The sequence below is a fragment of the Antrostomus carolinensis genome, unplaced genomic scaffold (genome assembly GCF_000700745.2).
Source record: "Antrostomus carolinensis isolate BGI_N321 unplaced genomic scaffold, ASM70074v2 scaffold5413, whole genome shotgun sequence".
NCBI lineage: Eukaryota > Metazoa > Chordata > Aves > Caprimulgiformes > Caprimulgidae > Antrostomus > Antrostomus carolinensis.
The window spans coordinates 88,173-103,351 of record NW_010307146.1 but is presented as its reverse complement, the minus strand read 5'-3'; the positions used below and the strand labels follow the sequence as shown (position 1 = coordinate 103,351).

Sequence of the window (15,179 nt, the reverse complement as noted above, 5' to 3'; positions counted from 1 at the left end):
GCTTACCAGGAATAGGTATTGGGAGCTAAAATGCCATGGCTGTACTTCTCTATTATTAATATTTTAAAATTCTAGTTGAATCAGATACTAACAAAAATCAATGAAAATGACCAACCAAGACTCACTAACCAGCCAACTAACCAAAGTGAAAAGTTTCTTTGCCACCACAAAACCTGAAAAAGACAAAAACAAGCAAATATTGTCTGTAGAATTTAATCTGCTGTAGATATTGCTCCCATAGCTGCTCTTCCTTTATTGTCCACAGAGGCATATAAAGGATAGGATCATTCTCCACACTAGCATCGACCTCCTCAAGGACCAAATATATTTTGCTATATAAATGTTGCATCAGAAAACATGTTTGTTTTTTTTTTTAAAAGGGGGAGGAGAGAGAAGGTGGAGGTGATCTGCTCAGTACAATTCTATTTCCCCTTCCAGACAGCAGAATTTACAGAGCAGAGATGGGAAATCAGGCTTTTATTAGGGAACATGGTACTGGCTTGAAATATTTAAGATCTTTAGAGGTGACAGAGAATCAGCTTATGAAACCTGAAATTGTCTTCAGTTTTGGTAGATTTGCTCCACTCTCCTTTCTCTGCTTTTGCTAGCATAGTCAGCAGACTTTTTTTTTTTTTTTTTTTTTTTCCCCTAACCAAAAAGCAGACACCTCAGGTAAACGCTGACAGTATGAATGCTGAAAAGGGCATCTCTGTTCCCTAAGTTTACATTGGAATCATGAAAGTGCAGTGGAACAGGAGAGAAACATGAGAGCAGTTGCAAAGTAGGGTTTTTTTGGGTTGTTTGTATTGGGTTTTTTCTTGTGAAAATATTTTCTGGGATTAGGGTTCCTATTACAAGAAAACAGGAGTCGGGAAAAAAAAAAAATGGTTTGCACATATCCAGAGTGTTCAACCTCCTAATATACTGGTTTTGCAAATGACATTGTGTATCACCCATAGCCAGAGAACCAGAAAATGAGGAGAGATTGCACAGTGGTATCACAGGATTCCATGTCTCATTAAGGATATTTTCCTTCTGTATTTTCAGCTGTGTGTTAAGTGAATCTTTCAATAAACTCCTATTTCACTTACATCATTTCTACACCATTTATAGATGGAACTAATGAGGTAGGGTGACTTTTAGATCAAAATAAAGCAAACTTACCAGAACTGAGCACCAACAGTCTTGTGAGTGCTGTTGACACACAGCAAAAGTATGGCACAGAAGAAACCTTGCCTTTACTTACTCTTTCTTCTTCCCTCTGCATGCCTCTTGAGTATGCATGGGCAAGAAAGCAATAGTATGCATCAGTGTGATGATACTTCCAGTCAACTTTATTTTTATTGATTCTTTGGGTGAAAAGAGGTTCCTGTGTCATTGTGATAGTTTCACTGGGCTAGCCCTTGGCTAACAGCCAACACAGCTGTTCACCTACTTCCCCCCAACCCCCAGGGGATAGGGGGGGAAATTGGGGGGCAAGGATAAGGAGGCTTGTAGGTTGAGATAAGAACAGTTTAATAATATAAATAAAAGAAAACTTAAAATAATACTAATATTAAAATCATAGTGATAATGATAACAGTAACAAAATATACAAATGAGGGATACACAGTGCAACTGCTCACCACCCGCCGACCAAGCCTGGCCTGTTCCCAGATAATGATCCCAGAGGAGCGACAATCCCGAACCGAAACCGCAATCCCCGAAGAGCGAGAGCCCGAGCGAAAGCCAGAGAGAGACAAAAGAGGAAGAGACCCCCACTAATATACTGGACATGATGTGATATGATCTGGAATACCCCATTGGCATACCCAAACGCCAATTTAGCTTATTAATTTAAATATTCCTCACCCCCTTAGATCCTTGTGCTTGTAGAATAACAGAACACAAAGTCCTTCACTTCCAGCAACAAAAATGCAAACACTGATATGTTATCAGTGTCTCTCTCATAACAAGTCTCAGGCTGAAAAGCAGAATACAGCACTATACTAACTACTGAAAAAGAAAACCCAGCTCTGTTTCAACTAAAAACCAGGACAGTCATTCTGAGAAAGAAGGCCACAAGTGACAATTCTGTTAATCACAGCTAGCATCTTTTAAGAAGACTTTGAATAACCCCCCCCCCACCATATGTATCCTTTATTAGATATTCTGAATAATAAGTTGTTTTTGCACTACAGCTAGAGTTTGTGAAACTGCAGAAATTGCATAGTGCATTGTTCTACTGATTTTTTTTTAATATATTGTCTTATATGTTAACTGAATTTCCTGTATGTTTTGTAGAGATATGCATAAAAACTTTAAACTGTGTTTGTGTTTTAATTACAGGTGCTGTTCTTATGTGGGTCGAAGAGGAAATGGTCCTCAGGCTATATCTATTGGCAAGAACTGTGATAAATTTGGTATAGTTGTCCATGAGTTGGGTCATGTGATAGGTTTTTGGCACGAACATACACGACCAGACCGTGATGACCATGTTACCATCATTAGAGAAAACATCCAGCCTGGTGAGATATTATGATAAGTATTTTGGAGGGGGTAGGAGGGGGGAAGAATCTGTTTATTTTTTATGTTTCCTTCATCCACTTAGCTCTCTTAAAACTGAATGCTGAATAGTAGAAATGGACTGAATAGCAGAAGTGAGCATTTATACCTGCTATTCCTCTTAGGTAGACTGAGCTCAAGATGATTCACAAATTAAATACTGCAACTAAATTAATATCTTCTAACTGTCTGGTGAAGTAGCAAGCCATTAAATATTATTGGCTAGAAGGAGAGAAATAGTAATCATGCTCAAAAACTTTGAAGGAAGCCATTGCTCTTAAAGCCCTTTAAAAGTCATGTTTTAGTGCTGCAGAAAGGGCTTTTTCTTTTGCAGTCTTTACTGAATGATAAGTAGAAACATGTCAATAACTTTTTAGCTGGCCTACTTGTAAGGTAAGCTGGGGACTTTCAGTCTGTGACAGACAGGCAGTGTTCCCACAGTTTCCAAATTACTCATTCCCTGCAGAGCTTGCAGCTTTAGCCAGTGGCCTTGGTATTGTTGAGACAAAGCATCTGAGGAACCTGAGAACTTTAAACTGTGGCTGTAATCTCTTTGTCCGTCTAGCTGTTATACCCACACTTGTGTTGTGTGGGCAAGATGGGAGAGAACTGGGCATGTTTCTTTTGCAATGTTCATAAAAGTGCATGGTCTTTGTGAAACCGTGATTTTGACTTACAGGAATTCTCTGCTCAAGAAGGGGTGAAATCAGAAATTGTCCAGTTGTAGCTTGGAGTATTTGTTTGTTCCTATAGGAAATGTTTTAAAACAAAAGAGGCTTGTGATGCAATTAATCTTTCCCACCTCAGCTAGGACTTGGAAAGTGACTGCCAGCTGATACACACTCCCACAAGCCTCTGAAGTCCTGAAAGGGCATGTGCATCCGAGCCCTCCTTCTATTCTCTCTGTGTCATTGACTTGTGTAGATACCATATGTGCTCTTCCTCTATGCTTTTTCTGCTATGACCACCAAGACACTTGGATTTTGTTATATTATGCAAATTATGTTGGTTAATAATGTTAATGCCACTGCTGGTTTTTTGCAAGACACCAATGGGAATGTGAATTGGAGTCAGGAGTGCTTTACATCTCTTAATACACTGATTAGGACAAAGAACTTCTGGTCTGGAATTATAAACTAAGTATAATTCTTTTGTTCCTATTCTGCTTTTCTTAAGTTGCAACTTAAGTTGCAACTGGCTCTTGAAAATGTGACTTTGTAGTGTTTGTATTACATGAGGGCTCAGAGAGTAGCCTTTGCTGAAGCAAAGTCTCTTTAATATCCAGTCTAACAAGTCTACAATGAGGAGGGTTCTTCTGGGGTCTTTGCTATCAAAATGATTTATTTCTGGAAATAAGAACCAAGCCAGCAAATTTTGTGGATTCTACATGAAGTACATCATAATGTGTGGGGCCTTTATATAGGTTAGGTGAATGAGGATAGTCTTCCTAAATACCAAGTATAGGAATTTTATGTGTGTTTCAGAAGATATGTCTGCCCTCTTGGTTAATAAAATCACACAGTTACTCCCAAAAGGCTAAGATTTATAAATGTCAGTGAGTGATTAGGTTAGTATTTTTGTTGATTTTCTTTTCCTGTTTGGCTTTTATCTTCACATGCACACACACAAAAAAAAAGATGTTAAAGAAACTTTAATTATCAATCATTTGTAGGTCAGGAATACAACTTCTTGAAGATGGAGCCTGGAGAGGTGAACTCCCTTGGGGAACCATATGACTTTGACAGCATTATGCACTATGCCAGGAACACCTTCTCAAGGTTGGAGTCTCAGGTTATACCTTTTGACTTTTAATTCTATTCGTCTCTGTGAATGCTAAGAACTATGCTTTTTTAAGTATTCTGAAATCACTTAGAATATCCCTTGCAATATAGTATTCTTAGAGCAGTCAAAGCACAGCTTGTTTAGTTTAAGCGAGAATAATTTAATTATATTTTTAAACACATTTTGTTTCTGTTCAGTTTCAAAGCAGCCTTTTGATCTTGCTTCCAGTCTTTAGATTCTAAGACAAGATAATCTGGAAACATCATTTCATATAATAATTCTTTTTGTCTCCACAAAAATTAGAATTTAGAAAAACCAAATGAGTGAAATGGTTAGGAATTTCATGTGTAACATGATCTGTTCTCTTAAAGAGAAGCCTCCTTTGATGCATGAGTAACTATGGATTATGTGAGTAGAACACATTATGGTATTAGGACATCCACCATGCAAGCCACAGCCTTTGGTAAGGACTGCAGTCAACCATTTATAACAGAAACTGCAATCTCTTCTCTGTTGTTTGTACAGAATGTTGCTGTTATCAAAACCATGTAATAAATAGCTCTGCTAGTTTTGCTCTGGCCTATTGCAGGCTGATCCATTCCCAACTCCATAGTAACTCATGTGGTACTCACTCTAAGTTCTAGGTGGATGTGGGGAGCCATACAATGAGCTGTTTCCATAGAGTAGCCCTAGTCTGGAGAATAAGTGAAGAAGGAGTCTTTTACCCAGTCTCCTGTTATATTTCATACCAAGTCATAGTTCAGCTAATTAACCTCTAAAAATACCAGAGTAATGTAAATTAAAAGAAACTTCAAAAACCCTCAACAAAAATGCTACTTTGAACAATTATGTTCTTAGATATTTTTTGGCCAATTTGGGCATTTTAAGGCAAAAATTCTAGACAATCTGAGACTATGAAATAAGCTGAAGACCACCAGAAACCTCATCAGCCATTGTAAATTTCGTAAGCTTGTTCTCCTCAATATAAATGATATCACTAAAAAAAAAAAAATCCTACACCCCTGGAAGAGCACAAGAATGAGCCACATAAGGGAGGTGTTAGTCACATCACTTAATCCAGTTACATATACGTTACCTTAAGGAAGAGATTATGAGAACCTATAAAAAAATAGAGTAATTTAACAAGCTGGAACCCCACAGAGTCCTAGGGCAATGACAACATCAAAATAATTTGATCTGTGGGCCCTGATCTCACCACTTTCCAAGCTGGCAAAAACTGATAGTGCCATGAGTAGGCATGCCCTGCCCTAAGGTACAAGCAGTAGTTACTTCATACTGTTTTAAAAACAACCAGCAAACTCTTGAAGTCATATATTGATTTGCACTGATTTATCTTGAAAGAATGTGTCATGCTCCATGTGGCATGTTGCCAGCTGTTTGTTATTAGACTTTACTCACCTGGATAAGTAATAAAAACCACAAAACATCATAAAGTTCTAGTCATACATAAGGATGTTGTTCATACTGTATTAAAAGTGGCATTTAAGGCATTTAAGAGAGGATTTTTTTAATATTTTTCAAAATATGGATAGTATCAGTTTCAGGTTGTACTAAAAGTCAATGGAAAATAAATTTATAATTTACAGATACAAACAGGTTTTTTTAAATAATAATGTGCCTTATTTCTAGAAACTGAATAGTCCTATAAGTAGTTTATTTCACTGTTTAAATTAGGGTGACATCCTGAAATTATTCTTTTTCTGCAAAATTTGCAGAAAACCATACTGCTCTCTAACTGGATAGAAAACAGTATGTACCTGCAATACTCAAAATGGTTCATTTATTATAATTTTAAAACCAATCTGTATTTATAAATAGTCTTCCTAACTACAGAAATCTTTACAGTTCATTCATTTTTGGACCTACATTATGCCTGAAAGTACCAGTTCTACTTTTCAATAAAAGCCTTACAAGAGAGTATTAAAAAATTGAAGAACAGGAGAATACAGAAACTTGTTACTCTGTTAACTCCCATTTTATGGGATTTGACAGATTTTCAAATACTGGAACATTTTAATATAACTTAGTTTTGTACCTTTCTCTTTTCAAATTTATTTGAGACTACCAAAATATTTTGGATCATGTTTTAAATTTGGGAAATATTGAACAAAACTGCACATTTGGAACAAGTATGCTTCTCTATTTTGTCCAGTTATTTAGGGTAAATATTATTAAAATCACATATGGTAATTTGATATATTTTATTGTAAAGCAAGCAGAGGCTGGCAAATAAGCATCTATGTTCAAAAGCAGCAGCGGTTAGAGTAGAGTTAGATATAACACCTGACAGAAGAATGATTGGCAAGTGTACCTGACTTTACCTGCTCGTACACACGTAAGTCAGACTTTAAGACTTCTCTTAAAAACCTGGTTAGAAATAGGAACTTTGTGATTAAGAATTTTGGATGGGGCCTAATTTATGTATTTTTATATTTTTTTTTTCCAGTATAGCAAGAGCTTAAGAGCAGAGCCTTTTTCCCATTTAGCCTAAATAGTAGTAGAGATTTCCCTCCTGTTGTCTAACAGAAATATAAAAGCTGATATGTTAATGTACTGAAAGAAGATTCTTTTTTGATAACTGTGCATAAAGTTTGCCAACCTAGGGATTTTTTATGACATGTTTTTTGTATTTAAAGTTCTGCATTTTACCCTCTTAGTTATGCCAATTGTAAATTCTAGATTTACAAACTATTATTATACATTCATAAAACTCAGATAGTTTTTGACAGAAACCTGATAGGGTTTTTTGGGGTCTATTTTTATTTTATCTTTTTTTTTTTTTTTAGGGGCATGTTCCTGGATACCATTCTCCCTTCCCGTGATGATAATGGTATACGACCTGCCATTGGCCAGCGTACTCGTCTAAGTAAAGGAGATATTGCACAGGCAAGAAAGCTGTATAGATGTCCAGGTATTGCACCACAAACAACTGTTTGACTTGTTCAAGAGGAATGATAAACTTTTTGCATCAGCTGCTCAGTAGTCTGTTTCCATGTTGGCAACTGACGTAGGCAGTTCAAGAACTGAATAATAAAAAAATCTTATAGGTAAGGTTTCTGGAATGCAAAGCACTTAAGGACAGATAAACTATATGAAACAACACTCAGTTTCATGACATTTCAGTCTTTGTTTTCCTTAGCTGTTCAATGACTAGAAAAATAAGATGAAGTTTGATATCACTTCTGGTTTGCATGCTGACTGGAGTCCGTCTTTATTTGAATTCAAGTAGAATGCAGAAGGAACAAATTAAATTCAGCTCTGAAGATATTATGTTTTTTGAAAATATAAGAAATAACAAGCCAGGGCAACTAAGTTGTAAACTCTTTTATGGATGAACTGGTTAGACCTTTTACAGACTTTATATAGAGTTGTAACAATTACATTTAATATTTGAATATCTTCTGCCTAATTCTAGCATCCTGTAATTTCAATGCATATATTTATATGCATTATAAATATATTAATATTTATCTCAAAATAGTGTTGGGGTAGAATTGCTGTCTGTCTGTCTCAGGGACATGAGGTGCAACTCTGGAGTAACCCAGAGTAATTTCTGTCATTGCTCTCTTGTGCTAGTTCTTCTCTAAGTGCTGGAAAAGTGGTGGAAATCTCAAAGCAAAAGGTTTTACTTTCCTTACTCCAGTTATAGCTCAGATCATTTTTAACCTTTGGTGTAAACTGAAGCAGTTCAGAAGTGACATCTCTCAGCCAGAACCTGTCAGCAAGGTTCTTGTGGGAGACTAGACATGCCAGCTCTGTGCCACATAGATTTTACAGCCCTCCTGCTCCTTGTGGAAATTAATGAACTCTCAGTAACTGTTTTAAGTCAGATATATGGCTACTTTTTACCAACTGATCAATACAGAAAGACTAAAAAGAGGGATCAGGACTTGAAGTGGTGGAGCTGCTTCAGATTTGTATCAGCAGCAGTGAGATCTACTGAAGATCTGGGACATCTGATGTGCATTTGTTTTACACTGTACAGCTGAAATATACTTTTTCCTTTGTGCTGTAAGTACACTGAATCATATTCTTCTATAATCTAGAAGAATCATAGTCTTCTATATATTGTGAACGGTGTTTCCAGGCCTACCAGAGGAGAAACCACTTTAACATGTTTTCTCTAACAACTGTTCCTTTTAGAATAATTTTTGTTCTTTCCTTTTGGTACAGCGAGTACTTAATTTGGCATTCTTCTTAGCAGCATTATTTCAATAAGAGTCTAAAGAGAGCAACAATTTCATAAACACAGAGAATATGTATATGTTTTGATAAAAGACAAATTTTGGAGACAATATAGAATCAAAACCACTGTGAAAGTAGCTAGTATCTTATGATCACATTGACTTAAAAAAATAAATAAATCATGACCTAGGCTGTTTAGGGCATATATAATGCTGTACCATGTGCTTTCAGTCAACTGAAAAAGATGCAATGTGCTTTTTGGGCTAGTGTTCAAATAGTTGTTCAGAGAAAATATCCTTTTCATATATTAATGAAAATGTTTAATGATAACTTATAATTTCTTTCTATATCTTGAAAGTCTTCTCGAAAGTTTGTTTCACAGTATTGTAAAACCATGATTGTTCAGCAGTAGTGTCCACTGTAATAGTAAGGTATTTTTTTGCGGTACTGATGAATGAACTTCGGAGGGATAACAAAAAAGAACAATGGTTGAAGGATCGTGCTCCTTTTCTGGCACTTTTCTTCGACAAACTTTGGGATAAAAGACATTGGTTTTCTAGCCTTACTTAGATGAGCCAGTCCATGAAAGATAGTGAGCTTTAAGAAAGAGAAAAAGCTAGAAGGTATGGCTACAAATTTGAAATAGCATACTATTTAACATGCTATTTTTTTCAGTTAATATTTTTAATAGAAGCTGCATAACTGAATAACACAACAGAAACTTAAACATCCAATAAAGAAAGCAACTCTCTGAAAGTTGCATGGTACTTGTGATCTAATAAATTTTTCAGCCAATGGTGGGACTGAAATTCAGACATTAAACTTTTGCTTTTATGAAAAGAATCATGTACTCATCCTAGTATATAGCAATAAAATCCCTAACACTGCTGGTTTTGGAGATATGCTGTATTTCCTAGTTCAGACAAAATATGTTAATCATGATGTCTGTTTGTGATAAAACAGCAGTGAATATTTCAAGCAGTAATAACATCTGCATTGTTTCATGTGTTCATTTGTGTTGTCTTAAATGTAATAAAATGAAAATACAGAAAACAGTAACTTAAATAAATCAGTATTTTCCAGAGATACACACTTCTTTGATAAAGGATTTTTGCTGTATTGTCCATGTTTCATTTGGCATTATAGTTATTCCTGCAAGCAGTTTCTGGTTCAAGAAGCTTGCTGTATTTTCTGTGGCCTGTGAACATGAAGTTGAGCTCAGGATTGCTGGAGAATACAACTGAGCCTCCCAGGTTGTTTTAGCTAGTCCGGATATTCAGGGTCATCATTCAGGAAAGGGCTTAGTGACCAAGAAACAGTTTTGAGCTTGGTGAAGCCAAGGCATGAGATTTGAGAACCTGTCTTTCATCAGCTGAGTAAGTGCCAGGAGTCAACAACCTAGCAAATTTTGCTTTGTTTTTAACTTTTTCTTAGGATTTTTGTCAAAGGAAAATATAATTCCTGATAGTAATCTATTACATTTTTCTGCTGAGTTACATTGTTATATGATAGAATAATAAGGAGAAAGCAAACAACCAAGTTGAAGGCCATTCTTTTGCCAATCTTATCTTGAACTTTTTTTGAGACTCTTTGTGTTTGAGAACAGATCTTGAACTTCAGAGCTGGATGTATTATAACAGTTTTCAGACTGTCTAACAGAGTAACAGAATATGTTTTCTTCTAGTGAAGGTGCTAAAATTTCAACACAAGTCTACCTTTATAGTTCTATGTAGAAATTGTAGTTGATTTTAAATGTAAACATAGTTTTAGAGTACCAAGAGGGTAAGAAAGGGAAATGGTGGAGAAGGATACTGTTAGACAGAAAAAGATAACAAGAAATAAGTGAGTAGAGTGGGACTGAATAATGGATGAGAAAGGAGGATCAGACTGGCAGGAGAAGACTGTTCAGAGGAAGAGAAGGTGAATGAAAGAAATTCAGCAAATTTTAAAATTGCCAAGAGCTGTGACAGTATGTGTGGAAGAGAGCAGATGAAGGATACCTAGCCTGACTCTTTTTTGTGCTGTTCTTCAGGCTTAACTTGCTCCCACCTCTATTAGATTAGAAAAAAAGTTTGCCTTCAAAAGTCAGCCTTTATTTGCTGCATAAGGAGGATTAAGGTTCTTAGATTAATTCTGTTTCCCTATAACTATAAAGGAGAATCAAATCAAGAGTAAGACACTGAGTTGTACTAAACTGATTTAAGTTTTTGGTTCAACAAGTACATTATCAGCACCCTATATTTTTAGGACTCTGACAGCTATATGTGCCATATATGTACAAATGTACAGACTTGGGTCTAAGTAAAAAGTATGAAAGGTCTTAATTCTCTTTGGAAAAAGGTAAGCTTAAATTAGCCATATATGATGGTATGTATTTGCTAATGCTATGAACAAAGGAATGAGAGTTGATTCCCTAAGTGTCTTGAAGGATCTGAGCTTCACCATTTGCAGACTTCACTATAATCCTTGATGGAACTTGACCATGTGTGTAGGCCAGCCCAGAGAGGTGTTATACACAGGCTATGTAATTAAACACTACCACAGAGTTCACTGTAGCAGTGCTTTATATAAGATATAATCTACCTGCTGTCTAACCTTCTCAATAACCTTCTCAAGCTGTAAAACAGACAGGAGATTGGTTTTTTGGTTGGAGTGTGTGTGGGGAGAGCTAACGTGGCATTTCTGCAAGTCGTCTAGCCTAGTAAAATTGATATAAGGCATGACATTTGGGAGAGGAAGCAAAAGCATCAGAGAAAACATTGGCAATGTTAATGATTAAAAATGGAATAAAAATGTACAAATGCTTTATAAAGCAGAGCTATATAAGGCTGAAGTTGTAAATAGTTTCTTCTGCTGTGAACTATACTAAGATTAGTTCTATGGAAATTTAAATAAGTGGCCCTTACCACTCATTTTCCTTCTACATTTTTTTCTCAAAGTGGACTCCATTACTAATGGACTATCACACTGTAAATGTTTATAATACACCATTTTATAAACCTAATCACAAATACTGTAGTTGCCACAGTCGGATTACAGAGAAAACCTTTCCATCCTCTAATGATAGAATAACTGCTTCAATTACCATTGACCGATTGCAGGGGAATGTGCTTTTAAATAAGAAATGTCCGAATGTCACCATGTCTACAGCATCTATGGAAGCCAGCCTGGAACTCAGATCTCATAGATAATTAATTCAACTATTGATTGGTATAAGCGATTATTGTTATAGTTCTCTTGAGTAACCAGGAATTTTAAATTAAATGGTAAATATGGTGAAAAACATAAAACCCAAATGTATTTTATAAATTTTAATTGTGTTAATTCTTAATAGTAGTTATCCAATTACAATTTCTCTTATGCTTCCCTTAAATTCAGAGATATTTATGAAAATTTTGATTTGATAGAGAGCTCTCAGGGATTTAATATGGATAGATGTTAAATTGTTGTATTAACTAGCTTTATTCTATAATTCCTAGAAATAGAAAATGTCCCATGGCACCTCTTGCAACTTAAAATCTATAGTTTTAAGGCTATACACAACTTCTGTATATGGAGCATGGAATGTTTTTAATGTTCTGGAGGAAATAATCCTGCACTCTGTATAGGACAGAAAAAATCTGCAGTGTTTTTAAAAATGTAAAGCTGCTATGCTTAATTTATGGATGTGCTTACTTTTATAACAGGGTAATTTAGGGACTTTAATAGAGTAAAGGGTAGTTAACACCAGGGTCTTCCTCCTCTCCTCCTACTTATTGCAGGACTGCATTTGAACTGATGTCTCGTATGTCCCACATACTTGATAGTATTTTGTTTGCTTACGTCCTTCACATTGTGTGGGTGTGTGCATTGCATGACTTCATGATCAATATTTGTGAGTTAAAGATACAGTTAATTGAAAAAAATGGAATGTCAACAGAAAAGATTGGACAAACAGCATTCCCCATCTCATCATGTCATCAGCTCAAGGCTCACTTAGTAACTGTAGTGTTGGTGAAATAGTTATAGCTAGAGCAAAAAGAAGATGTTAGAAAGCTTGAAATATGGCTGTATGGCTCGTGAGAGTATGCTGATGCAGTGTAGTCTCAATGAAGCTGTGCATGGGGGGAAGAACAAGAGGGGGCTCTAAAAGCAGCGAGCAGCATACTGGGATCCTCACAGATCTCCTGAGTCTTATGTCCATCTGCATTGCAGGGTATCTCCTCTTTGGGTTCTGCTTTCCTTTACTCCTCTACAAGACGATGAATTTACTCTTGGCCTTCTCTTAAGTGCCTGACATATGCATTGTAAGCTACAATACGGTTCACTAGCGCTAGGGGAACCCAGTACCGTACTCTGCAATTTATTGAAGTTTGCATTCATCGCTGTGTTAAAAATAAATTGTGGCTAATTATGGATATAGCCTTTTCACTGAAAAGGCTTTGTACAGAAATAATTATTTAGCACTGAATACCTTTTTTGTATGTGTCATTTTCTGTGGCTGTCTGCAATTTTTTAAAGATAAAACCACATTTTTAAGTGAGGGGAGGAAAATATTCTTTTTTTGTTTGTTTCATTCCTAAAGGACATGGTGATGGTGGCTTTAGCTATTAAATTTTTTGAGGGCTGCACCAATCTTTCTTTTCTCTCCTCATCACAATAACCGTTTAAGTGTCAGAGAGCATATTTAATGCCTTGAATTTAGCTTATGCCTGATATTACAATGTACTTGTCAGATTACATTTTAGATACATTTTAACAAAACAACCTTTACAGCTATGTTGTCTTTGTCATAAACAATCTCTTCCTTTGCTGCCTTTTATTTAGAGATTTTCCAGATCATTTAGAATTCATTGAGATTTTGATGATACAGTAGTTCAGCTGCTGGCAATGGTGGTGCTGTAATTTGAAAGCACTGCAGATCTGATTACACTGTCAGTCATGGGATAGTATTCTGAAATTCACATCTCTTCTATCACACCTGCAAAATCAGTGCAACTTGATTAAGGTCAAAAAAGGTGACTGACCGAGGTGTGACACCTTACCAGAATCAGTTTTAGTGGTGAATGGCAGGAGCTTCCAATGCAATATTTTAGTATGAAGATGAATTATTAACCAGCAGCTAGTAGCATGATTGATAGGTGAGATGTGGATGATAAAAGCTTTAATAACAAAAAATATAAAAGCCTTTGGTTTTTTAGGACTTTACATTTGTTTTGCTTTATTACACATATCTCTACAAATCACTGTTGAAAGAAATTTTGTTTAATATAGGATTTAGTTTTCTATACCAATATAAATGAGTGAATTTAGGTCAGATCAGTCTCTCATGTGGGCAAACTATTAAATTAAATGAAACCACTAACAAAATTCCAGTGTGGTGCCAATCATGCCCTGCCAGCTTTTGTTTTACTTTTGTTTTAGATGTTAAAGGAAATGTCTAAGGGTGTGGCTTTTTTTTTTTTTCTTTTCCAACAAAGTAAAGTTATATGGATAATTTTGCAGTTGATTGACAGCATTGACATTTTTAAGACTTCTGTAATTTTGGTTATGTCAGCAGACAGCACACAAGCGACATAGTTCATGGAATAAAAACATCCTGTGTAAAATGGAATGAATGTCAGACTGGCTTAAAATCATTGTTTTTGAACAAATAAAATAACTAGTCTGTTTTCCATTCTGCATCTGCAGTGAGTTAAATGTATTCTGAGTAGATATTGGAAAGATGCTTTTTTCTCTGTTAGGCACATTCAATTTTAGATTTTTACTGTATTTTGTTTCTTTCAGCCTGTGGAGAAACACTGCAGGAATCTACAGGCAACTTCTCTTCTCCAGGATTTCCAAATGGTTATCCTTCCTACACACACTGCATATGGAGAATCTCTGTGACCCCAGGGGAGAAGGTATTTTAACATTCCCTCAGCTAAACACAGATACTATTTTCAAAATAAAATGATGCATTTATTTAGCTTTTAATTTAACTTTAAAGGTTGCATAATAATTGAAAACAATGGTACACCATAAAAAAAAAAAATGGGACTACGAACCATGTGCTGTTGACTTGACTTTGGTCTGTGGCATTAGGACCACATCATCTATTTGGTGGCTGTCCATATGAAATGAAGGCATGATTTCAATCTGCTATATGTTTGAATCACAAAATCCCTTCCAAATGGGCTTCCAGTTCAGTTGGTGGTTTGGTGTAAAGATGGAAGAGGTAGTTCAGGTTCCTGAATTGTCTCCGCTCCAGCGCAGGGTCAGGTGAGCTCGTTGATAGCTGAGCTCTGCCTAAGGAAGCCTTTTCTTTTCTTTTCTTGTTTTCCTTGTGTACACTTTCAAAATGTGCTAGCTGAATCTTGTTTTAAATTATTGGCTCAAATATTAGCCTACCTCAAAATAAATAAGGATAGAGGGAGCTATGGGAAATTTCACTTGAGGCAAAATAGACAGGAAATTAAAAATATGTAAGTTTCTTTACAAGAAGCAGTGGCCAATATTGAGTAAGCAGTCAAATACAGCCTAAAGACTGAAGTATAGAACTTAGCACTAGCCTCAGTACTGGATTGTCCAAAGAGAAAAAGCCAGCACTTGTCCCTAGGTATTTCAATCAGCTTTGTCAATGGTCTTCCACTCCGTATTGGACATAATTTTCTCCTGATTGGTTTACT

General features: G+C 35.8%; 1 protein-coding gene across 1 annotated transcript in view; it reads left to right on the top strand.

Moving 5' to 3' along the window:
• LOC104522909 (tolloid-like protein 1) overlaps positions 1-15,179 on the top strand; it is a gene marked incomplete at its 5' end in the record, with an annotated part of 77,471 nt that overhangs the window by 18,272 nt on the left and 44,020 nt on the right. Inside the window, 4 exons of the mRNA XM_010165323.2 lie at positions 2,329-2,507; positions 4,217-4,322; positions 7,134-7,258; positions 14,299-14,414. Of these exons, the coding sequence (XP_010163625.1) occupies positions 2,329-2,507; positions 4,217-4,322; positions 7,134-7,258; positions 14,299-14,414 (526 nt within the window). The remainder of the gene's footprint in view (positions 1-2,328; positions 2,508-4,216; positions 4,323-7,133; positions 7,259-14,298; positions 14,415-15,179) is intronic.